Here is a 25,102-nt window from a genome sequence, read left to right as displayed (position 1 = left end):
GAGAAGTGTGGCCACTGGTTGAGGGAAGTGATTCTGCTCCTTTTTTTCCTGTTTTCATGAGACCCTACCTGCAATATTCTATCCAGCTCTGGGGTCCCAAGCACAAGAAAATGAACTCTGAGCAATCTGGTCTAGTGCAAGGTGTTCCAGCCCAAGGCAGCAGGGCTGGAACTAGATCTTTAGAGGTCCCTTTCAACCCAAATCACTACTGCTTTGAGCACTGCCCAGGCAGCGATGATTAAATTCCTTGTTTCAGTACCTGCATTACTGTCAGACAGAAAAAGATGTATAGTCTATTTATCTACGGGAACAAACAAAGCTTCTCTATACATTTTAAGGATTATATCATACAGAATGATGTAACTCCATTTTTTGTTAAATATCACATTAAAATTTCAATTAGAATTCTATGATTCTATGATTTTCTAAGAAATGTATGCATTAGTCACATCTCAGAACTTGCCAGCCTGACCAGTAACTTGTTAATCAATTAACTGTAATTAAATTCTAAGCTCCACTTCGGTGTAGATTGCCACTCCTTCTCATGCAGAAGGAACAGCAAGCAGTGATTTCATATTTTAGATAACATTATAAGCCAGAAAAGGAGGACAGTAAATCATGACATACTATAGGCAAAGTAGTATTTTAATTTGTATCAGTAAAAAAGTGCAATTCACTAGGCAGGTAATTGTGATCGTCTTCTTACTGATTTGTACTGCCTTTGTTTGTTACAGCTTGAATCAGATCATAGGATCATAGAATCACACGATCATAGAATGGTTTGGGTTGGAAGGGACCTTTAAGATAATCTGGTTCCAACCCCATTGCTACAGGCAGGGACAGCTCCCTCTAGACCGGGTAGCTCAAAGCCCCATCCAGCCTGGTATTGAATGCTTCCAGAGAGGGGGCATCCACAAACTCACTGGGCAACCTTTTCCAGTATCTCACCACTCTCACAGATATGTCACCACAGTAAGAATGAAGCTGGTCTGCACACACATACATGAAGCTACAGATTTCTGCTGCCTCCTAGGGCTTCTTGTAATGGATACTGTCACCATAACCAAATATCTTCCATTAAAGCAACTGCAATGTTGGCTTAAGCTATATACAGCTTCATAAATCAAGGCTGTGATTTTTTTTTCCTACTTGTACTTAATTTGCTTTCATTGCCTGTTACTCTTTGTCTATGAAAATAAATGTTATTAAATGTTAAGTGTTCTTTTCTGTGAAATATCTTCATTTGACTTCATCTAGAAGTCTTTGTAGGGTGAAAACAGTGACGTGAACACTATACATTATAAGCAGAGTAGGAGTGATCTATAATGAGCCACTGCTAATGCCAAAGTTACTTTCCCAGGAACTCCAGTTTTGGGACTATACATACAACTTGTAGTAACCTCAACATCGACTGCAACAAAAGGCTCCTTACAGAAAACAGACTCCATCTGAATCTAATTAATACAAGCATATTTGATGTTTTTTATTTGCTCCCTAACTTTCTGTCACGGGAGTTGTTCATCTCTCCAAAAATTTTAGGAAGAAATTCAGGTATCTTAAGCACTCTCTACTGAAATATTGAAGTCTTACCTTTGTCTTATCCCTCATTGAACCTTTTCCCAAAATAGACATTTTTGTCAGTGTTTCTTCCTGCAAGCGCTTTAAGGAATTGCCACGTGGACCCAAAAGCTTTCCCACAAAGTTAAACTGTAAGAAAACAAAAAGACATGATCACTGGATTTCTAAGCACAGAAACAAGCAAAATTTGCTGAAAGAACTTTTTGTTCTAGGTGCAAAAAAGCAACAGGTGTTAAATCATAAATGACAATCGTTAAGTAGAAACGTATAGGACAGTTAACAGCATGTTACGGACTACCAGATGCCAACTGAAACCTAGAAGTATCTGAACTCAAAGAACTTTCAAATAGCACAGATAAATGACACATTCAAGGCTGAGGCCAGATGTGCTCAAACTGCAATTCAGTTTTTCAACAGTTGTTATCAGGTATATAACCATAAAAACAAAGCTGGCAGCAATCCCTCACAGATGCAGTAGCACCCAACAAAAGTTTTGAAAATGAAAAAATCTGAATTGCCTTATGCTGCCTGTAAGATTTATGAAGTAATATAGCAACTCATATACCCTACACTAAAACACAGAAACAAACAGGGAATTAAATCCAGAATTTATATGCTTATATTTTCTGTCTCAAACTAAAATGAACATTCTTTAAGGCATTCTCAACTGTCACTCAACCTCTATTATCACTGAAGTTTACCAAAACCAGCTGCACTTCATAACCAGGGCAAAACACTATTAAGTTAACTAAGGGGAAGGCAGTGGAGCACCACAAATATAAAGGAACAATATTACTTGGGGAAAACCCAAACACCTGAAACATATGAGATCTGAAGGATGGTTACAGAAGATTTTAAGATTAATTTGAAGTAAACAGTCACTATTTTGATTTTTTTTGCACACTAGAATGTGCCAATAAACATGAGATACACTTTGAAATTTGTATGGAACGGCACTTACTTAAAGCACTAATTTATTCTCTTATAAATAATACCCAAATTTGGAGATTACTATTCAGGTATGTCTACTATGCCCTGCAAAGCTTTATAAAACCATGATATTCACAAAGAGTTGCAATCTAAAGCAACCCACTTATGGTAACAGAGCTTTAGGCATAAGTAATATACAGCAACACTATAAAACCAATACCTTTAGACTAATTGTTTTTCTGGCCTCATTTATGCAACTGTCTTCCAGTTGTCTCTTCCTCTAGTACGGTATCATTAGAGAACCACAATGGAAGACTCATTAGAGCCCTCCATAATTAGATGGCTCACTTGATCTCCCTGTCTCTCTAAACAAATCCAATAGCAGTTTACAATGGGGCAGTAGCAGCTCTTACAAACTCCATTGTTGCTACAATGGAAGTGCTGATGGAAAAAGTAGTGCAGCTCTAGTTCTCCTACAATGAAGAAAGTCTACAGCTCCAGTTCACCTACTTCAATTTGAGACAAAAAGAAATGCAAGCAATCAAAAACGCCTATTAAAAATGAAAATGTAATTCTTCTCTCTTTAGTACCTGCAAGCTCAAGTCCCGACTTAGAAACAGGATACAATTGAATGAATGGCTATGCATGACTGGTCCACACAAGCTATTGAATAAGGCCTTTCATGAACTATCCTTTTCTGAAACTAAGAGATCAAATCTCAAAAAATACTAAGGTGACACCTTTAACTGCTGTGGTACCTCATTTTATTCCTTACAGTTTTTTTAGATACTGTCAAGGAAAACAGATAGGAAACAGATTGCCCAAAGGAACAGAAAACTGCCAAGCTGAGAGCATTCATGAGGTCATCAGGAGGTTGGACCAGAGATGTCTTGGAAGTCCCTTCCTACACGGACTTTTGACTTTATGCTTACAAGGGTGTAACTGCAATGAAAATACTCAAACTAGCTGCAGTAATGGGAAGGGAAAGGAAGGGAAGGGAAGGGATAAAACCCAAACACTGAACTTTCAAGTCAGTAATGCCTTATCATTTTCTTAAATAAACGATCACTACTAATGAACAGGGACTTTATAGTTAAACACAAATGGAAACCTTTGTGTAATGGAATACTACATCAACTTTTCAAACATTTCAGTTACTCATGTTTCCAGTAAAATAGTCTTGTAAATTAGGAAAACAAGTACTACATACATTTTTAAAAGAGATTTTTCCATTTACAGTAGACTATGCTAAAAATATTTCTGAATGCCGAGTAGCTGCACTCTGATCTGGGCTACTTTAATCTATTATATTATGTTTTCAAATGGAATTTTACTAAAAAATGATCATAATTAAACATAGGTAATTATGTATTTAACTATTCAGAGCATAGTGCTGAACATTTAATTGAAATAAACTAGTTGACCATTGAAAACTAAAAATCCTAACAAACAAATACAAATGCATGCTTCCAACGATAGAAATGAGTTCTACTTTCAAATATCATTTCAGAAAGGAAAGAAAATAACTATCTTCCCATAAATAAAGCCCATTTGAAATCGAATGAAATCTTTCAGCAGAGAAAAGTTACTTTGAACACGTACTAGATTTCTTGAACTGATGAACATTAAATAGGAGGTATCTGTTAAAAGCCTTTGCATAAAATGTCTCAGTGAGATACTGAAATGCTCAAAAAGATAACCACCACCTTCAGCATCACCTTCAGTATACAGAGTATATTATGATCCCCAGTAAACAACAACTGGGACTTTTACCTAAGGTAAAAAAACCACAACATGGTAAGTCAAATTTTCATTACAAAATAAACAAATCCAGCCCAGCTGCTGGTAAAACACGAGGAAGAAAGCCTAGTAAATCCAAGCTAGCTCTTACAGGAGTTTCTCACATACACAGGTTCACAGTTGCTTCCCATGCCTCACACTCCTGATGTTCTTTTGTTCTTCTGAACACAGACAAAAAAAAAAATCTGATCTGGTACTGAACTCAAGCCTATAAACTCACTGAATTAGGCAATGAATAGTAAAAATAAGATATTTGTGCAGGTATGGACATGCAAGATCAGACCTGTCGCTTGTTATCTCTGGTGCAAAATTCAAGCTGACAGATTCTTCTCTCCATTGCCTTCTCAGTATAGCATGATCATAACTGAATTGCACACTATTAGTCAAAACTGTACTCAAATTTGCTAGTTACAGCTTTGTACTAAAACAGTCACATTACTTTCCACTACTAACAAGTGTCAGCCATGAATGTCAATTCTGTGGTGTGGACAAATCTATGTTAAAACAAGAAATATCTATACATTAAAACAGCTTCCAGGATCTTAGGTAAGAATTAGGATCTTAGTATGAATTACAGTAAATAAGCCTGAAGTCATCTCTTAACTGCTTTCTGAAAGATTAGGAAGACCATACGAGATACACGACCTTAGGAAACCAGATAATAGCAAAGAGTTGAGACATTTTAGCAAAAAGCATCAAGACTGAGAGTAACAGTTTGGGTAGACCAAATCGGAAAAGACATTAGATACTGCTAAATTAATGCCAAAAAACACACTCCAATAGCGAGTGGATAAATGCTACCCCTTAAGTCTCACATCAATACTACTAAGTTCAACACAATCTCCGCTCATTCCTAAGGTATGAGATTCTGCCTGCTGGCCATGATGTCCACTAACCCAAAAATGTAGGTTAATTATACTGAAAGCATTAGTTTCCCTTGCACAGATTTACCTTTAAAGGCTGCACAACTAAAGAATCTCCTATATATATACATTTATATTTTTTTTTAACATAGTAAGAAGATTTTACACTAATAGATAGTAAGGTTTTTTTTGTTTGTTTGTTTGTTTGATTCAAGATTGTATTCTTTCTAGATATTCCTAAGACATCATTTTAAGTATTTTTGCACATGAAGTACAGTGGAGATTATGGACATCATTGCTTAGCTCTTCCTTCCTCCAGAATCCTCACATCAAAATACGTCTTTAACAATTACCTAGATATGTATTTCCTTATCAAGGCAATGCTTGAAGCTATTTCCTGAAAACAGTTGTGGGGGAAAAAAAAAAAAAAAAAACACAAAAACTTCTACAAAAATTACAAATACAAATGAGGTATTTTCTTTGTGAACACTGTGAACATTTAATCTTCTCTATGAACTTCAGGAAAAAAGGAATTAACGCCAATGCTGCAGCATGTTTAAGTGTATATATTACATGAAGTAGGATATAATAGAAAAAGTAATCCTTGTTTATCCCCATCAAGACAAGCCTGCTGAGTGGTTCATCCAGCTTAAAATACTTATTGAAAGTACAAATATCAGACCAAATGCTTTGCTGTAAAGCTCTAGCAATCCAATGCCAAAGCTGTAGAAAGTTTTCTTGGCATATTAGTTTTCTGCAATGGTTCATACATGATAGATTCATTAGGAGAAAAAGTATTTAAGTCATGATTCAGTGCACCTTCCCTTCCAATGGCCTGAAATCAGGAAGAGTTCAATAATTTCCTTACTCATTCCAAGAGAATACGGTTTCTATAGGAAGGTAAGTGCTTCAATCATTTATGTTGTACCAAACTGCTCTCTCCTCCACACAGCTCTCAGAGCAGTAATAGATCTTTAAACATCTATCCAACTTGAAACTTGGTTGATTACAGCAAAGTTATTCAACAGTTCTCTTGTGCTAAATCTAAGGCTTGTTCTTTCATATGACTTCAGGTTATATACTTTTATTCTATTTTTCATTCCTACTGAGAGAATTTTGTTCAATTTTTTATTTTTTTATCTTTAATAAGAATGTGTATTCTAAATGGTCACGTAATTAAAAAGGCTGCTCCGAAAGTTATGCCTCCTATTCCTTTACATTGGACCAGAATTTCAAAGGTGGAGATTTGTGAAATAGCAGTAGAGGTTGATATATTTTAATATTACATTTTGTTGCCGTACAACAGATTGCAGAGGAGCAGTCTGATTAAATGGCACATGACACAGAAGTGAGTAGGAAGCAAAAGTGTAGAACTGAATTCCTCCATGTGAAAAAAATGGCACCCACTGACAATCATCAACACTTGCTGAACATATATGGAGACCTAACAGTGGATTTGGGAACAGTGAGGTGGTGGCTGGTACATGCATCTCAGCAGTGGTAACAGTGACATGAAAGATTAGCCGTGTACTGTATGGCCATACACAGCTTTCACACCATGAAATGAACACCATCTCCCTTTAAGGGCAAATCAGCAGATTACAGCCAGGAAACTGGGTATGGATATGAGTATTGGCTTCAATACATAGGAAACAATGGTGGCAATGCTGGAAATCAAAGTTTGCATCAAGTGGGCTCACACAGGAAAAGAAAGGAGACCACATTAAGTATGTCACAATTTTCTGAACCAATAAGAGGCTGAAGGTGACAGTTTCATGACTGCATCACTACCGGTGATGAGATGTCGTGTCATTACTATAAGCCAGACTCAAAATGACAGTCCATGAAGTGGGGACATGAGTTCTCATCAAAGAAAAAGGAGTGATCCTTCTGGATTATCTGGAGCCCTGACAAACCATCAGTTCTGATCACATCATGACACTGACAAAGCCAAAGGTTCCAACTTCCAGTAAGGACAAAGACAACAACTTTGCCCTTGCAACACAATAATGCCAGGCCCCATATCACTTGGAGACCATGAAGACACTGTCAGACTTGGCTGGGCTGCTCTACCACACCCACCATGTAGTCTGGATTTGGTGTCATCTGACTTCCATCTGTCCAGGCCAATGAAAGACAGACTGCATGAGCAACATTTTCCTAGCAGTGATGCCATCACAGCAGTAGTGAAACAGTGGATCGTATCCAGTGGTGCAGCTGAGAATTTGCTCTATCAAATAGTCTTATTGTGCTCTTTGTATCTGTTGTCATTTCCACAGGAAAAAAAAAAAAATAGGATGCATTAATTTTGGAGCGACTTATGTAAAATACGAATCTCTCCAAAACTATGTAGATACTTCAAATACCTTACACATGACAGTCAGTTTTAAATACGTATTCTAATTTTAAATGTTGAGTTAAAACACTTTAAGCAAGTAACTTTCGAGAATATAGCGTACCACTTCAGGGAAATAGTGCAAATCATTTCTCATGAACTTTCAAAATCTACTCATTATTTAAATATAGTTCTGTAAGCAGTTTTCAAAATGGTAGCTTGTCAAAAGGTGGAAGTGATTATTCCTGCAGTTTTGATTGATTCCATGAAAAATCATCATCATTCTTTTTATCATCCATTAAAGCTATTTCTCTGAAGTAAGAACACTTCAGTTTACTAAGCTGGCAGAACAAAATCAGATGTCTGAGATTACAGACTATTTCACAATGCATATTTATCAGATGCATGTGCTGGGGAGGATAATACCCTCCTGCCGCATCTGTACAAATGTAAGCTATGGAAATTTTCAGAAGTTCAGGCATTTCATAGAAGCAGGAGTAAAGATTTAGAGCCCCTTCACTATCATACTGTCACATCATGATCTTCCATTGCCAGCACTCTTCATTGCTACCACTATGTCTGCAAGTTTAAAGATCCATTTTTCATGCATGATATCCAGCAGAAGTTATACAATTGTACTTTCACACTTGACCTGGAATCAACAAAGATATTCAGCTGATGAAACAGCAAAGCATACAAAATCACCCTGAACTCCAATTCCTAACTGGATAAAACCTCATTAATCTAATAGCAAGTTAGGCACCCAGCATTCATGTGGACTCTTTAATATAGGTAACAGTCTGGAATAGAATTCTACCTCAAAAAACTAGCCCTTTTCCAGGGCCTTTTCCTTTTATTGAGGCAACATGAAATCCTAAGTTTCCCACTTACCCTTGTTCATCATATATGTCTCAGAATAGGACTGCAGACAGCACTATGAGAAAGTAAAAAAGTCTCACCTAAATATTTCAGAGTAATTCCCACATCTCAGCAATACAAAACTTTCAGAGGAATCAATCGAGCTAGGCCAACCTGAATTACTCCTAACAAGACTGTGTACAATCAGATTTTGAAAAGATTTGCTGGGCCCTGCAGCCTACAGTGAAGTTCCCACACAGTTCTGTCTCACCAAACAATGCTGTCATCATACTAAAATATAATTGCTGCATTTTTTAACAGCACAAGTGTTTCCAAGGAATGCAAACAAAGATAATTCAAATGCACAACCAACTTTGAGATGAAACCAGAATGTAATTCCTTCAAGTATCATAAATTATTTCATAGAAATGACAAAATTCAGGCTGTTCTGGTTATTCTACCACTTTCTGTAAAGATTCAGACAGAAGTCATTGAATCATAGACTCATCAAGGCTGGAAAAGACCACCAAGATCATCTAGTCCAACTGCCCACCTACCACTAAAATGGCCCACTAAAACCATACATGACATGAATTTTGTCCCTCAGTTCTTGAATTCAACTGCAGGAGGAGGAGTAAAATGAATAGTATACAACATTGTTACTATATATTGTCTATTTGATCACAAGCATCCTCTTCTGTACAGGAAAATAATTCTGTAACAATCTCTTTGTCAAGTGTACAGGTATTTCTAGAGTGAGACTAAATGCTATTGTAGCAATGGTAATTAACTTATGAAAGATAGGAAAAAAAACAATTAGGAACAGGCTGCTCAGGTGGTGGGGGGAGGGCTCCTTGGGCTCCTTCTCCAGTAATATCCAAGATCCATCTGAGCACCTTCGTATTCACCCTGCTGTAGGGAATCTGCTTCAGGGGGAGGTTGGAGTCAATGATCTCCAGAGGTCCCTTCCAACCCCTACAACTCTGTGATTCTGTGAACTCTCTCTAGTATGAGAAATTACAGTTAGACAAACTTAACACATCCACATCAATACTCAGCTGTTGAACTACTAAGCAGAAGACCAAGAAAACAGATTTTTTTTTTTTTTTTTTTAGGGAGACCAACAATAACCAAACAAAGGAAAATAGGAGATACTACTTTTCAACCTGAGATATACCAGATTTCCTTCAGAGATGAAACCAGCAGTTCTGAACTTCAGTTGAATAGCTTTCTTCTGCAGTGAACCTGTCACCTTTAGGTTTGTCAGAGGTAATGAGGCTGGGTATGCACAGGACCCAGCCATGATCCTGCAAGAATACATCTGACAGGACAGGTAATGCGAGCAGTCATTACAATGATGCGTTGATCAAATCAGAGCTAGAACTGTCTGACCTATGTTGAGGCTATTATGATTTATTCAAGGAGTCAGAGTTGGAGAGGTTTTAAAGAGGGGAAGCACAATGAAATACTTAAAGGGAACTCAGTTAACTCTGTGTCAGCTTTAGTAAGGTGTTTGAATGGTGACTAGCACATGGGTGGGCTGATTTGGTGCAGAGATCTCAAAAACTAACTGGTATTTCATTGATCCCATCTATTTATCTAAGTAGAAGAGACGTCACTGGCAAACATTAGCAGAATGGTTTTTGATTTTTAGCAAAATCATTTGTAGTTAGAAACATTTTTAGATATATACCATCTTAAGGATTTAATAACTTCAATAATCAACTTTTTTGTTCCCATTCAAGTTGAAAAAGCTGCATCATTTCAGAGTTGAAACAAATTTCTTTTTTCGTCACTGTCTGGATACCTTAGTTTGTCAAATTGGTACCCCCGATGCTTGATGGATTTATCAATTATCTTAGTAGCTTGGTCAGCTCTAAACACCAGATTCTCACTTCATTAACAAAGAGACTACATCTGAAATACTAGAGGTATCCTTGTCCAGGATTTGTATGCTAACTGACAGCTTTAGCATGGACTGTTGGCAGAGAGAGAGAAGAAAAATTGTGATGAGAACAGCTCTAGATTTAATATTTACATGCAGAAGAGCTCTTTACACAGCTGCCATCCATATTTATCTGCCTTACATTCCATGTTTCTGAAGCATTTTTAACTAATACTGATCAGCAGAAAGGAGAAAATTCTCACAAAAATCAGAATCAACCTTCAACCATTTTTGTGAGGTACTATCAATTTGGCATCTCTTCAAATGACATATTTGCATTAACTCTAACACCTCTTGCAGGCAAAATGGTCTGGCAAACCACATACAAGCACAGAAAAGCATGGCCTAGAGGCATAAAGCATCATTTCAGGCTTTTTAAGAACCACATTATGTCTTCTGCTTAAATTCTGCACCATCTAAATATATAATAAATGTGTTCAAAGAACAGCTCGTTAAAGTGTCTGGAATCTCTTCATATCTCCCCTGACAGACCTGACAAAGCATTACTAATTCAACCCTACTCTGAACGTATCTAACAGGAATAGAATTAGTATTTAGACCTTCTGCGTTGTAATGTTTGCTCTTTCTCCCCTCATGTTCAAGGCATTCTAAGCTCTGCAGACTACAGTACATCAGAATAAGGCTCTCAGTTTGTCACGTTGAAGTTATGCCGCCACCTTGTACAAAGTATTTGAATTTATTACAGTTCTGAAATAAAGCAGCAAGCCCAATTCTAGTAAACATGATGACACACAATTACAGTGCCGGCTTGTATTTTGGGTCTCTTTCAGAGAAGACCAAGAGTGCCTGTGACAAACCTGAATACATGCCCACCTCTCAGACTACTCCCACACAGTGAGAGATTTAATTCCTTTTGACAATATTTAATCTGTAATGAGCAAGCTTTTACACAATTATCCATTTATATGTAATAAAATTGAACTTTCTGAAAGAAATACTGAGCATCTCCCTATCCATTAGGGAGCAAAAACACTCTTCAACCAGAAAATACTCATAGCTTTATTCCCTTTGGTAGAAGAGATTTGTTTGAGAGAAGTTACCAGTATTCTCCATTCTGCAGAAAAAGTAAAAGTGGAGACACATGAACTCACATGGGAAGTTTGTCCTGCAGCTGTTACTGTCCCTTGGATCCTGTTCCTCTAAACACACAGGATTATAAAACCCTATCTTTTGGATATAAATTCAGGTTCCTTTCCATAGCACAGACAAGGCTTGACTCCAGCTTAGATAGTCAAAAAAAAGTCCATGCACCACATTTACTACCAGCATACAGCAGAGCATCCCTGTCCTTTCAAAAGACAGTATGGGCTTTCCCAATAGCTACTGTAAACAACAATTTCAGTATTTAGATTTTTATGGAAAGTTGATACTAAAGAAAGAGAATCTTTCAAAAGGCACTTTTTCTCCTCTTCCTGTCACTTTGCTTTCTCTGCTTTCAATCTTGACTGCCTACACATCTCAACATTTAAATGAAGAAAAACATCTTGATTAGAAAAACCATCCATGTAAGCTTCCCCTATTTATTACCTTCTGTTTTTTGCAATTCTTAATGTGGTATTTATAGGATACTTCTTCCTGATCATTAGATAAACATGGAATTCCACGTCAGAATTCCAAAAAGTTGCCCAAGTGTAAAAGGTATGCAAGCATACAAATTCATTAAAACAGTATTTCACTAAAGTTTGTTCAAAGTGGAAACTCCTGCAAATTACTTGGCGTGGTCTAAGAGAAAAACACTGACAGTCCAAAGAAAACTATTTAGAAAGAAATCTTCCAGGCAAAATGGAGGAACAGAATGAAGATATAAGCAGAAACAGAAGCAGCCTTGAAATTTCCAATGAAAGCTATCTCAAGGAAGTAAGAAACCACAGAACTATATGATAGAATGGCTTGGGTTGGAAGGGATCTAAAGATCATCAAGTTCCAGTCTTACTGGTATGGACAGGATTGGTAACCACTAAATCAGGCACTTGATTAGGTTGCACAGCTCCCCATCCAACCTGGCAAATTCTAACAATCTTCTGTTTTGGTTGCGTTCTTTTTTTAAACATTAGTAATTACATTTTTGGAGATACAAAAGAATCAAGTTCAACAGAACACTGAATGTCTAACATGCTTCCATGCAGCAATATTTTAACACCTAATCATAAAGAAATATTAGGAATTCAAAAATATCAACAAAACAGTTTCTACTTCCCCTGGAATACACTGCCTAATTTCAGAGTGTGCATATACCCAGTTCAATACTAACACTGTCTGAAACTGAAGACAAGAAAGAAATTTACATAGCGAGTTCCTTTGGCAATCCATTTTAAGCTGGTTTTTTTTTTTTGTTTGTTTGGTGTTTTTTTTTTGTGTGTGTGTGTGTGTGCATAAAATAAAGTATGTTCCTAAGCCCAGAATCAGCATTAATTTAAATGTAATTATTTCTTTCTTCTATTCCAAAAAGGATTCTACTATTCTGAAAATATGATTTATAATTTATTCTCAACATGTTTTTTGTGTGCTTAGCAACATTCTTCTGTGCATTTATTTCAAGAAACATTCCTACCTTAGAATTCCCATACAATAGACTAGAGGACAGCATTACTACAGATGGATAATACTATCTTAAACATAAAAGTCATCTCCTTAAGATACAGCATTACTATCTTTTTATAAGCATTTTTTTATGTAGTATGAGAACTACACTTACCTTAGGAAATTGCTTTACTGGAATCAAAACTTTTTGCCCCAACTTCATATTTTTATTGATGACCACGTCAATATATTTTTCTTCCTCCTTTCCTTCTCCTTTCTGGTATTTTTCAATTTCTGTTAAAAGAAAAATGTTTGTTATTTTCTTAGCTTAATACTGCTCTTTGAACGCTAAGAATCTTTAAAGACAATAGAAATTAAAAATAATAACTTCAGAAATAATACTGTATAGCATGACACTAATATATATAATTCCCATTGTGTAAAAAAAAATGGAGTAAACCATGTTTTTCATTTACAGCATTTTTAACACTTACATTCGGATCATTACCTTAAATTATCAGCGCAAGCATTTTAAATATATTTTTTTTACTTAATATTTAGGATATGTTTATGTATCATATGTCTCAAACAAGGAAAAAACCATTTTGTCTTAGATACTTTACTTTTTTAATTCAAAAATGTATCACACAGTTTAATTATTATATGTTATTACATATACATTTGTATATAAAGCTCTATAAAGTATGCAGTTGTAATGGTGGTTGTCTACTGCAAAAGCGTGGATTCAAGTTCTCAAAATTTCAGAATTGCAACCAAAGCACAATGGAATAACACTCATCTGAGATCTCTAGACACAACCCAAGATGACAATTAGGAATGAGATTTAAAAGTAATGAGATGAGAAGAAGCTCTTCAGACTGAACAACTCCATTTCCCTCACAGCTGCTCCGCCTAAGTTTGTTCTCTAGTTCCTTCACCTAACCTGAAGGTTTCTGAAAGAACAGGCCTCCCTAACTATACTTTCAAATCTACTTGGCAAAACCCTCGAAAATTTAATCATAGGAATTCTAACAGTGTAAACATTTGGGAGGATCAATATTCTGTAAAGCAACCTTCCTCCAGTGCTCTTTATACTGCAGCACACTAATGAATAACTCTGAATTTCAGTACGCTGCCCTCCAAAACGGTAACAGAGAAATATTTCAACCACTGAATCTTAGCAACCACGGAAGTTTTGCAGATGCCACTTTATGGACTGGAGAATTACGAGCAATAAGATAGATGTAAAGTTAAATTGAAATTCACTCCCAGATGAAATCAAGACTGAAATGTTGCAGAGCATGATGTTCCAGCTCACAGAAAGCAGGTGAATGATGTGTTAAGAATTCTGAATTTCTGAATCCATGCATACCTGAAGTGCAGTACTACTGAAGTACTCTGAAATATAAATGAACTTCTTCCAACACCTCTGCTTCCTCATATAACAAGAACAACAAGTAGAAGGCTCTCATTTTTTTGGATAACAAGACCGGACAACCAAAGTTTTATGTTTTGGGAGTGCAAAGCAAACTATATCGATTTTTAGCACTATAGTTTGTATACACTAAGAATGAATCCTCAAAACTCAGAACTATGCAACCAGAAGGATGAAGATCTTTAGCAGGATTTTATACCAGTATCTACCACATAGTAAAATTGTAATAAAAAGAGTTATATTCCTATGACTGAAGCAAATACAATCATACTGAAATCTAATAGGAGGACTACAAGTTGTTTAGAAAAGCAAAATAACATAATCTGACTGCATTCAAGATTCAAACACTACAAGACAGGGCATTAATTTCATTTTGAAACAGATCAGCGCACAGAAGACTCCCAGTAGTTAGGTAGATACAGAATCTTTAGATGTTTTCAGTAGTTGTAATTAATGACAAATTCAAGTCATCTTTCTACAGTAATCTAAGCTCAGAGAAGAAGTGCCTTTAAGACTCAAATTCAGATGTTCATCGTGCTTTTATCATTGGGTAGATACAGCTAAAAATTCATTTTCTCCTGCTGAGAATGCAACATCACAGTATGGTACACAGTGCAATCCTACCCTGCCCCCAGAATAATTTTCATAAGTTGCATTTGTAGATCTAAAAAAATTCCAAATTAGAACTGTGAATTCGCAAATTAATCCTTGTTAAAGGATATTCATGGAAAATGCTAATAAGTGTGACACAACTGAATGCTTCAGGAACATTCAGAGGTCTCTCAGACTTACAAATGTTTAAGTGGTACAAGTGAGGTCCTAAAAATGTCTCAGTAACATTCCTCAGATGACCAACTGCATAAATTCCTTCAAAGCTCAGTGCAATGTTGCTTGTATTTCCTAAATCTTAGCTCATGTTATCATTGGAGTTTGGTATGAGAAGCACTTGTTGATGGCAACCTCAATGCAATATTTATTCATTATTTTGATTTACTTAAGACAGTGAGACTCAATAGATCATAGGAATAGCATCATCTTCTTGCACTAATAATCACTCAACATGAAGCAGACATTAAGTTTGGAAAAAAAATAAATTCATTCATTTGACTGAAGAGCTGCCTTTGTACCTATAATAAGCTATGTACTTTTATTGACCATGTTAAGAACAGCCATTTCCGTATTTACTTAAATTCCCACTGCTTAAAAAAACTTTCATTTGATTGAAGTGGCTACTGAAACTCACAAGATTGACAATCAATTGCTAGGAAAATGGATTACATTTTCCCCTATTTTACTTCAAATTCAAATGAATTCTTTTTCTTCTGAGCAGCCATACAGTGCACTGACATAGCACTACAAAACAAGAATTGACTCATATTATTTACAAATTAATCAAAAACATCCTGACTTCTTGAATGTTCACTGAACTACCGACAAAAGTTATCCTAAGAGCAAAAAATTTTATCACAGATTTGTTTTTGTTTTTCCTCTGATTTCATAATACTCAAAACTAAATGAATATGAAATAAATCTAAGCATTAGAATTTAGCATCGAATCAGATTTGCACAAGTCACTTGTTATTTATCATCCACATACATGAAGCTCTAGATAATTAGGGAAAAATCATGCCCAATCACATAGCAAATCCAATCAGATTTCCAAGGTCAAATAGACAGGAAGATTTACTTTTTCTTAATCCTTAGATTACATTCACTGCTGCTTAGCTGTATGAAGTAATGACATCTCTGAGATTACAAATAGTAAATGAACATGTGATTAAAGCTTTTCCTAATACTAGATATTAAAATCCCATGTTCTCAGATCAAGAATATGACTAATACAATAGTAGAGGAATTTAGCTGGATCAAGAAAAAAACTGCATTTTTTTTTGTTTGGTTGGTTTTGTTTTTGTTTTTTTACATTTAATCATAGCAGAGATCTAAGCAACGATTACTTCTCACTTAATTCACCAAACAACATTGCTAGATACATTAGATAATGACAAAGTAGGATTGCTTCCTGTTAATCTCAAGGTAGAAGTAATCTTCCTATAGAAGAACTACAAGCTAGTATTCCAGGTCCCTCTGCCAAGCCAATCTAAGTACCTGCATTTAATGCAGAATGATGTGATGGTGTGTACGTGTCTCTTTTAAATCAACTTGTAAATCAATGCAAGACAAAATACCAAACTCAAAGTAAATAAGCGTGTACTGCATTTATACTTAATACAGTGTTAAAACAACAAAAACTACAAAGAGGATGGAGCCAGGCTCTCCTCAGCAGTGTCTAGCATGAGGACGTAAGGCAATGAGCACAATTGGAGCACTGGAACTTCCTCTTGATCTTCACAGAGCTGTGTGGATGACAGCACTGGCACAGATTGCCCAGAAAGGCTGCAAACTCTCCTCTGAAATCTCCAAAAACTGCCGGGATGTGGTCCTTGGTAAACTGCTCTGAGTGTCTCTGCTTGAGCAGAGACTGGACCAGATGGACCCAAAGGTCCCTTCCAACCTCAATCATTCAGAAAGTATCACCTTGTGAAAGAAAAAGGAGGACAGAGAGAAGGACAGAGAGAAGGACAGAGAGAAGGACAGAGAGAAGGACAGAGAGAAGGACAGAGAGAAGGACAGAGAGAAAGACAACCTCTGCTACTGGCCAGATAAAATACTGATCTAGATGGATATGTGGCCTGACAGTATAGTCATTCCTTAAGCTTTCATGTTGGGAAAAGAAATAAAAAATAAAAAATCAGTAAAAACAATAGTACTACTCTGTGGCTCAGTAGGTTGCACTTTTATACAGATCTACATTAAGGAATACATATTAGTTTTCAGAAAAGCAAGCTTCCAAAGGAGAAAGAGTATTCTCAGTGGCGGCAGAATTTCAGAATAGCTTAATGGAGAAAGAACAAGGACAATATTATCTGCCCTGTTTCAAACTTCCTTCAACTCTTCCAGCACAGAGCATCACTAACGACTCCTGAGGCAGCCGTTGGGATTAAAGGACTACATTTATACCATATGTGAAGTTCTCCTGCATTCCATACTATTTTTCTTATTTGAAAATTTTCACTGTAACAAATCTACACTTGGATCTCAGGAGATTCACATTTTAAGCTTACCAATTCTGAAAATACTGGCAAAGGCAAATTAGAGAACTATAGTAATCGAGAAAATGAAAATAGCCTCACAGGCCTGAAAATAATGGACAAATATTTGTGATATGATTACATCTAGATTCACTCTGAATGGTTATAAGAGACTTGAATGAAAAATACTATAAAATTATAAATGTTCAATGCAGCTGCTCTACTACTGTACCCATCCACCTTCATTATTTCACAAATTCCACCCATATTCTTCAGTCACCATTTTACTACTTTGAAAAAAAGTGATTTTTAACACAAATTTAGCCTCATCAGTAGTTCACAATTTGTAATTGGTATAAAATGAAATATTTCAATTATGAACTACGCATAAGAAACTGGAATTTATTTTAACAAATGTGCATTATTGCAATAGTTGAATTCAGAACAACTGTCTTCTTTATATGCCATTGCCTTTGTAGAAGCAATCAACAATGAATCTGATTTAAATGTACAATGAAATAAGTGGCTCATGCTAGAATGATGTCTGTAGCATTCAACATACTCAAATTAATAATATCCATGTTGAAGGACTTAAACCAATCTTGATAAAATTGTGTTCACAAAGCATTTTAAGTTCTCTGAATACTACTGTCTGCATTTCAGTCACCAATATGACAAATTTGAGTAGGCTTTTTATTTAAGCAATTTAAAACTAATTGAACACCTAGTACCTTCACACCAAGAATGCATATAATAAAATTTATTCAGACTTACTAACGTTGAAACTGTTATAAGAAAAGTAGCAACTAAGATATTAGCAGATATTCATTCAGTCTCAGCTCAGGAAAAGAAGATGTAAACATAGGCTCCAGCCCCAGATTCACATACCACTTCACTAAAAATTATTTATCTTATTGTGAGTAGAGCTTTGGAGCTCATCTATATAAAAAAGGGCTAACAATTCCCAAATGATTCACCTAATGTTGACAATTTTCTTCAGCAAAAAAAGCTCATGCATAGCTAGTTCAAGAATCCACTAACTACAAAAACATCAACTCCTTTGTTCCATGATTTCATAAAAAAAAATTCCAAAGGCAACTGAAATATATATATATATATATTTATATATACTCTGTGTGGGTCACTTTGAAAGTAATGCCTCCTATTCCATGGAAACCACAACAAAGAACACAGTAACACTATTTATACTGCAAATTCTCAGCTACAAAACTCTACACTGAAATGTTGAAATGTAGTCACCACCATTAGCTAAGTATTTTCACCTACATACCACACTCACAAAAATCTGTGCCAGTGGAGGTGACTCACTGTTTCACAGCTGCAATGACAGCATCGTCGCTAAGAAAATCTTGCCCAGGCAGTCCACCTTTCAATGTGATAACATCAACTGCTTGGTCTCCATAAAAGTTTAGCAAGCATCAATGAATATCAATGGGTGCAATTTTTTTTTTCCCCATGGAGGAACTCAATGGCACATCTTTACTTCACATGCACTTCTGTGTTAGACAGCATTTTGTCACTGTCCCTCTGCTGCCATCTGTCACACAGTAACAACTCGCAATCAAATATTGGCGGGAAGGTTCAACCTTTACTGCCATACCATCAACATTTGTCTCTGAGGCTGTGGACCGACATGATAAAGTAGGAGAAATTACTTTCAGAGCAGCCTTCATACATTTCATGAGCAGTGTCCCCCAGGGCTCGGTACTGCAGCCGCTTCTATTTAACATCTTCATTAATGATCTTGATGAGGGGATTGAGTGCACCCTCAGCAAGTTGGCAGATGATGCCAAGTTAGGAGGGAGTGTTGAGCCAGAGAGGAGAAAGGCACTACAGAGGGACCTGGATAGATGGGATGGATGGGTCAAGGCTAACTGTATGAGTTTCAAGAGGGCCAAGTGTCAGGTCCTGCATTTTGGTCACAACAACCCCAGGCAACCCTACAGGCTTGGGGAGGAGCATCTGGAAAGCTGCCTGATGGAAAGGGACCTTGGTGTACTGATGGACTTCAGCTGAATATGAGCCAGTAGTGTGCCTAGGTGGCCAAGAAGGCCAATGGCATCCTTGTATCAGGAATGGTGTGGTGAGCAGGACTAGGGAAGTCATCCTGCCCTGTACTCGGCACTGGTGAGGCCTCACCTCGAGTACTGTGTTCAGTTTTGGGCACCTCAGTAGAGCAGGTCCAGAGAAAGGCAACAAGGATTGTGAAGGGCTTGGAGAATATGCCCTACGAGGAGAGACTGAAGGAACTGGGGCTGTTAAGTCTAGGGAAAAGGAGGCAGAGGGGAGACCTTACTGCTTCTCTTCCAATATCTGAAAGGTGCTTACAGCAAGAGCAGGGTTGATCTCTTCTCACTGGTGAGAGCTGACAGGCTGAGGGGAAACGGCCTCAAGTTGCGTCAGGGGAGGTTTAGGTTGGATATCAGGAAACACTGGTTTACAGAAAAGGTTGCTAAGCACTGGAATAGGCTCCCCAGCGAGCTGGCTGAGTCACCATCCCTGGATGTGTTTAAAAACTGGTTGGATGTGGTGCTCAGGAATGTTATTTAGTGGAGGGTTGTTAGAGTTTGGGTAGTATGGTTAGGTTGCAGTTAGACTTGATGATCTTTAAGGTCTTTTCCAACATCAGCAATTCTATGATTCTATAAACAATACCTAATACTCTACAGAAGTACTATGTAGTATGCCAACACAAAAAAAAAAAAAATTCATTTTCACATCTCGCCCTACTTCAAATATGCCTCACGTTGCTTCCGAAACATTCAAAATAACATCGGGAAGGGGACTGGACACTTCTGAAGTTTCTTAAAGGCTCAAGTAGTTTGTGATCCTGTCCTTTACAGAATCATTACAGTTGGAAAAGACCTCTAAGATTGTCTAGTCCAACCATTAACCCACGCCTGTGACTGCTCTGGACCATGTCACTCAGTGCAACATCTATCCTTCTCTTGAACACCTTCAGGGATGGTGACTCTACCACCTCCCCACGCAGCCTGTTCCAATGACTCACCACTCTTTCTGAGAAGAAATTCATTGAATCATAGAATGGCCTGGGTTGAAAAGGACCACAATGATCATCTAGTTTCAAACTCCCTGCCACAGGCAGGATCACCAGCCACCAGACCAGGCTCCCCAGAGCCACATCCAGCCTGGCCTTGAATGCTTCCAGGGATGAGGCACCCATAACCTCCTTCGGCAACCTGTTCCAGTGTGTCAATCACCGCCCTCTGTGTTAAAAACCTCCTCCTAATATCTAACCTAAATTTCCCATCTCAATTTAAGGCCATTCCCCCTTATCCTATCACTATCCACCCTCAGCCATTCCCCTTCCTGTTTATATGCTCCCTTTAGATACTGGAATGCTGCAATGAGGTCTTCCCAGAGCCTTCTCTTCTCCAAGCTAAACAAGCCCAGTTCCCTCAACCTTTCTTCACAGGACAGGTGCTCCAGCCCTCTGATCATCTGAGTGGCCCTCCTCTGGATCCATCCCAAGAGCTCTGTGTCTTACTTATGCTGGGTGCCCCAGGCATGGATGCAGTGCTCCAGATGGGGCCTCACAAGAGCTGAGTATTGTGGGGGACAATCACCTCTCTCTCCCTGCTGGCCACCCCTTTTTTAATGCAGCTCAGGATATAGTTGGCCTTTCGGGCTGCAAGTGCACATTGCTGGCTCTCGTCCAGCTTCTGGTCCACCAGGACCCCCAAGTCATTCTCCTCATGGCTGCTCTCAAGATCTTCCCCCAGTTTATATAATTATCTGGGATTGCCCCGACCCAAGTACAGCACCCTGTACTTGGCCTTATTGAACTTCATTAGGTTTTCATGTGCCCATTTCTCCAGCCTGTCCAGGTCCCTCTGGATGGCTTCCTTTCCTTCCATAGCATTGACCGCTCAGCTTGGTGTCATCTACTAACTTGCTGATGGTGCACTCTATTCCATCGTCTGTCATTGATAAAGATGCTGAAGAGTACCAGTCCCAGCACCAACCCTTGGGGGACACCACTTCCGACCAGCCTCCACCCAGACATAAAGCTGTTGATCGTTACCCTTCAGCTGTGACCAGCAATCAAGTTGCAGTCTCACCAGATCTGAATACAGGGAAACAATAACCTCCTTGCTCTTCCTGGCTATGCTGTTTCTGATACAAGCCAGTGTGCCCTTAGCTGCCTTGGCTACCCGGGGCACACCACTAGCTTATGTTCAGCTGAACTTTGACCAATACCTCTGATGGCTTTTGCTCACATGGCTTTTCAGCCACTCTGCTCCAAGCCTGTAGTTTTACATCTTATTATGATCAAAATGCTGGACTTGTTTGGCTTTGCTGAAGCTCATACAATTGGCTTCAGCTCATCTTTCCAGCATGTCCACATCCCTTTGTAGGCCTTTCTGCCCTCATGGAGATAAATGCTTTCCCCCCCAGCTTGGCGTCATATGCAGACTTCCTGAAGGTGCCCCTCAATTCACAGAATCACAGAATCACAGAATCGTAGGGGTTGGAAGGGACCTCCAGAGATCATCGAGTCCAACCCCCCTGCCAAAGCAGGATCCCTACACCAGGTCGCACAGGTAGGCGTCCAGGCGGGTCTTGAATATCTCCAGAGAAGGAGACTCCACAACCTCCCTGGGCAGCCTGTTCCAGTGCTCCGTCACCCTCACCGTAAAGAAGTTCTTGCGCACATTGGTGCGGAACTTCCTATGCTCCAGCTTCTGGCCATTTCCCCTTGTCCTGTCTCCGCACACTGCTGAAAAGAGTCTGGCCTCGCCACTTTGCCCCCCACACCTTAGATATTTATAGACCTGGATCAGGTCCCCTCTCAGTCTTCTCTTCTCAAGGCTAAACAGACCCAGCTCACTTAGCCTTTCCTCATAGGGGAGATGCTCCAGGCCCTTCACCATCTTTGTGGCAATCCAAATTGTCAATAAAGATATTGAACAGGATGGGCTCCACTACTGACTCCTGGGGATCAGCACCCTTGACCAGTCACTAGCTCACTGACTATCACTCTCTGGGCCCAGCCATCTGGCCTGTTCTTTACCCAGCAAAGAATGGACCTAAGCCACAGGCTGCCAGCTTCTCCAGGAGAATACTGGGGGAGATAGACTTCACCACAGTCTTAGCCACTATGTAGTCTACTCCAGTAGCCTTTCCCTCATCAACCAGTTGAGTCAGCTGCCCACAGGAGATTAGGCTGTTCAGACAGAACCTGTCTTTCATGAACCCAAGCTGGTAGGGCCTTATCTCATGGTTGCCCTGTGCATGCTGTATGATCATGCTCAAGATGATTTGTAACTTCATGAGGTCCATGCAAGCCCAACTCTCAAGCCTTTCCATGCCCCTCTTCCCTCCAGCCATACTACACTGATGTTGCTGACAAACTTGCCAAGGGAGCACTCAATACTACTGCCAAGCTTCTGAAAAATACCTTAAGTAATGCCACTTCTCACTGATCTCCACTTGGACAGTGCTCACTACTATTGGACTGCAACCATCCAATTAATCCCAGGGGATGGAATGGACCTCCAGGGATTGTCAGGTCCACTGCCCTGCCAAAGCAGGTTCCCAGCAGAACATCTCTCCAGTAGGTATCCAGACTGATCTTGAAAACCCCCAGGGAAAGAGACTCCATAAACTCAGGGCAGCTTGTTCCAGTGCTTTGTAACCCACAGGGTAAATAAGTTCTTCCTTGTTTTTTTTTTTATGGAACTTGCTGTGTTCTCACTTTTGCCTGTTACCCCTTGGTCTATCACTGCACACCACTGAAAAGAGCCTGGCCCAATCCTTTTGATTCCCACAGTATCAGCAACTACCACAGGTTTCTCAGCATAAAGTCCAGTTGGGTTTTAAAAAAGGAAAGATGTGAAAGGATCTGAAAACGGAGCTGTATCAGATAATTTTGAAGTACTAACTGTACCAAGCAGACTTGATGTGGTCTCAGTCACTCTTGTAATCAGTAGCCCTACATAGAACTCTATCTTAAATGTGGTTGTACCAGTGCTGAGTTAAAAAGGAAGGATCACCTCCCTCAAACCATTGGGAGTGCCATTCTAGTAAAGAGTAGGATGATGACAGCCTTCACAAATACAAATTCAGCTCATTCAATACATTCTAGTGTCAGTAGCCCTGCAAACCTACTTCCTGTATGATTGATTACCATTTTGTCATAGTGCATGGAGTTCTTCCTCCTGAAGTACAGGGCCTGAACTTCCCTTTCAATTTAATGAAATTCTTGTTTGCCTGTCAAGGTACATCTTGATGGCATCAGAGCTCCAGTACTTGAACCACATTTCCCAGTTTCTTATTGTGGCCATATTATTTCTTTTTTCTAACTTGCTGAAGTTTCGCTTTGTTCCATCATCCAAGGTATTAGCAATGATGTTAAAATATTGACTTCTATAACCTATCACTAGTGATTAGAATTTATCAGGAGGGTATCTGACATATTGCTGAGTTAAGGATTGCCAGCATGAGGTTGTACCATAGCCTTCTGTCATTTGAGATGGAGGTTGCTGGCAAAGCTCTAGCATTCCTCGAAGTGTTTTTTGAAGAAGGGAAGGTAATACTTCATGTTTTCTGCATAAATCTTGTCTAATGCTGGACTAACAGATGTACAGGTATCTTCCAGGTATTAAATGTAGTTTAAAACTGTCAGAAGACTTCAGAGGTCTTTGCCAGTGCCCTGAAAAGCTTTAAATGAGATCTCTAATAGTGCTTCTGTCTACTTCAGTCTTTACTAAAGAAATGCTCTACGGCTAAATGGGAACTATTTCAACTTACCAATATTTTGATACATGATTTATGTATGCTACGAGCTGCCTTTTGTATCCATTTATTCAGATGAGGTTTATTTTAGGCTTTCCCTACTTGAGAATGGTGTCGAAGGAGTCAGAAAAAACTTCATTCATTCAACTGAAGTGCAATACACATTATGAGGAAGAAAGAATATGGGTCCTTGATGACTCACCAAAATGGCAAGTAAAATCTTGTCCAAGGGTTACCTGATCATGTTTGTGCACATAAATGGTAGAGTAGGAAAAGCTTTTTGTAAGGATTCTTAATATATAATAACTTCATTATGTCAATACTCTATGCCCTAAGATTGTCTGATCCCTTTATGAATTAAAGTAAATATGAATTTATGTTTGAAATCCACACGTGAAGTAGCTTTACACCGACTGCAAATTGTCATGTTCACACACTCCGCTTTTGGAGGGAATTAGACTGGGATGATTGTTCATATTATGCAAATCTTCTAAACATAAAAATAACTTAATACCTCCCATTTTGTTCTTACTATGCTGGCCTGACAGTTGAAAGGGCTTCCTGAGGTTTTCCTTTTGCAGTAGTTACTCATGGACAACTTGTGCTATCATATGAAAGCATAAATGCATATATGTATATACTTGCTAAGGGAATTGTATAGTTTGTTATACAGTAAATGTAGCAGATAAACACAAGGCAGCAAGGGTCACTTTACAGACAACTTCAGGACAACTTTCACATAAAGATGCAGAGCTCTTGGAACAGATACAGAGGAGGGCCACTAAGATGATTAGAGGTCTGGAGCACCTGTCCTGTGAAGAAAGGTTGAGGGAACTGGGCTTGTTAGCTTGGAGAAGAGAAGGCTCCAGGGAGACCTCATTGTGGCCTTCAAGGGAGCATATAAACAGGAAGAGGATCAACTGTGTACATGGGTGGATAGTGATAGGA

General features: G+C 38.4%; 1 protein-coding gene across 3 annotated transcripts in view; it reads right to left on the bottom strand.

Annotated features, from left to right (window-relative positions):
* Window positions 1-25,102, bottom strand: part of KHDRBS3 (KH RNA binding domain containing, signal transduction associated 3) — an 82,104-nt gene that overhangs the window by 44,076 nt on the left and 12,926 nt on the right. For all 3 annotated transcript variants that reach the window (XR_004166646.2, XM_031591253.2, XM_031591255.2), the window contains exons 2-3: window positions 13,026-13,144; window positions 1,591-1,707 (exon numbers count right to left, since the gene is read on the bottom strand). Coding sequence is in view for 2 of the 3 variants with exons in the window: in XM_031591253.2 (XP_031447113.1) it covers window positions 1,591-1,707; window positions 13,026-13,144 (236 nt within the window). In the remaining variant the exon portion in view is untranslated. The remainder of the gene's footprint in view (window positions 1-1,590; window positions 1,708-13,025; window positions 13,145-25,102) is intronic.

Source organism: Phasianus colchicus, chromosome 3, assembly GCF_987193195.1.
Source record: "Phasianus colchicus chromosome 3, bPhaCol1.hap1.1, whole genome shotgun sequence".
NCBI classification, from domain to species: Eukaryota; Metazoa; Chordata; class Aves; order Galliformes; family Phasianidae; genus Phasianus; species Phasianus colchicus.
The sequence above is the reverse complement of the archived record's forward strand: the minus strand, read 5'-3'. Positions and strand labels throughout refer to the sequence as shown.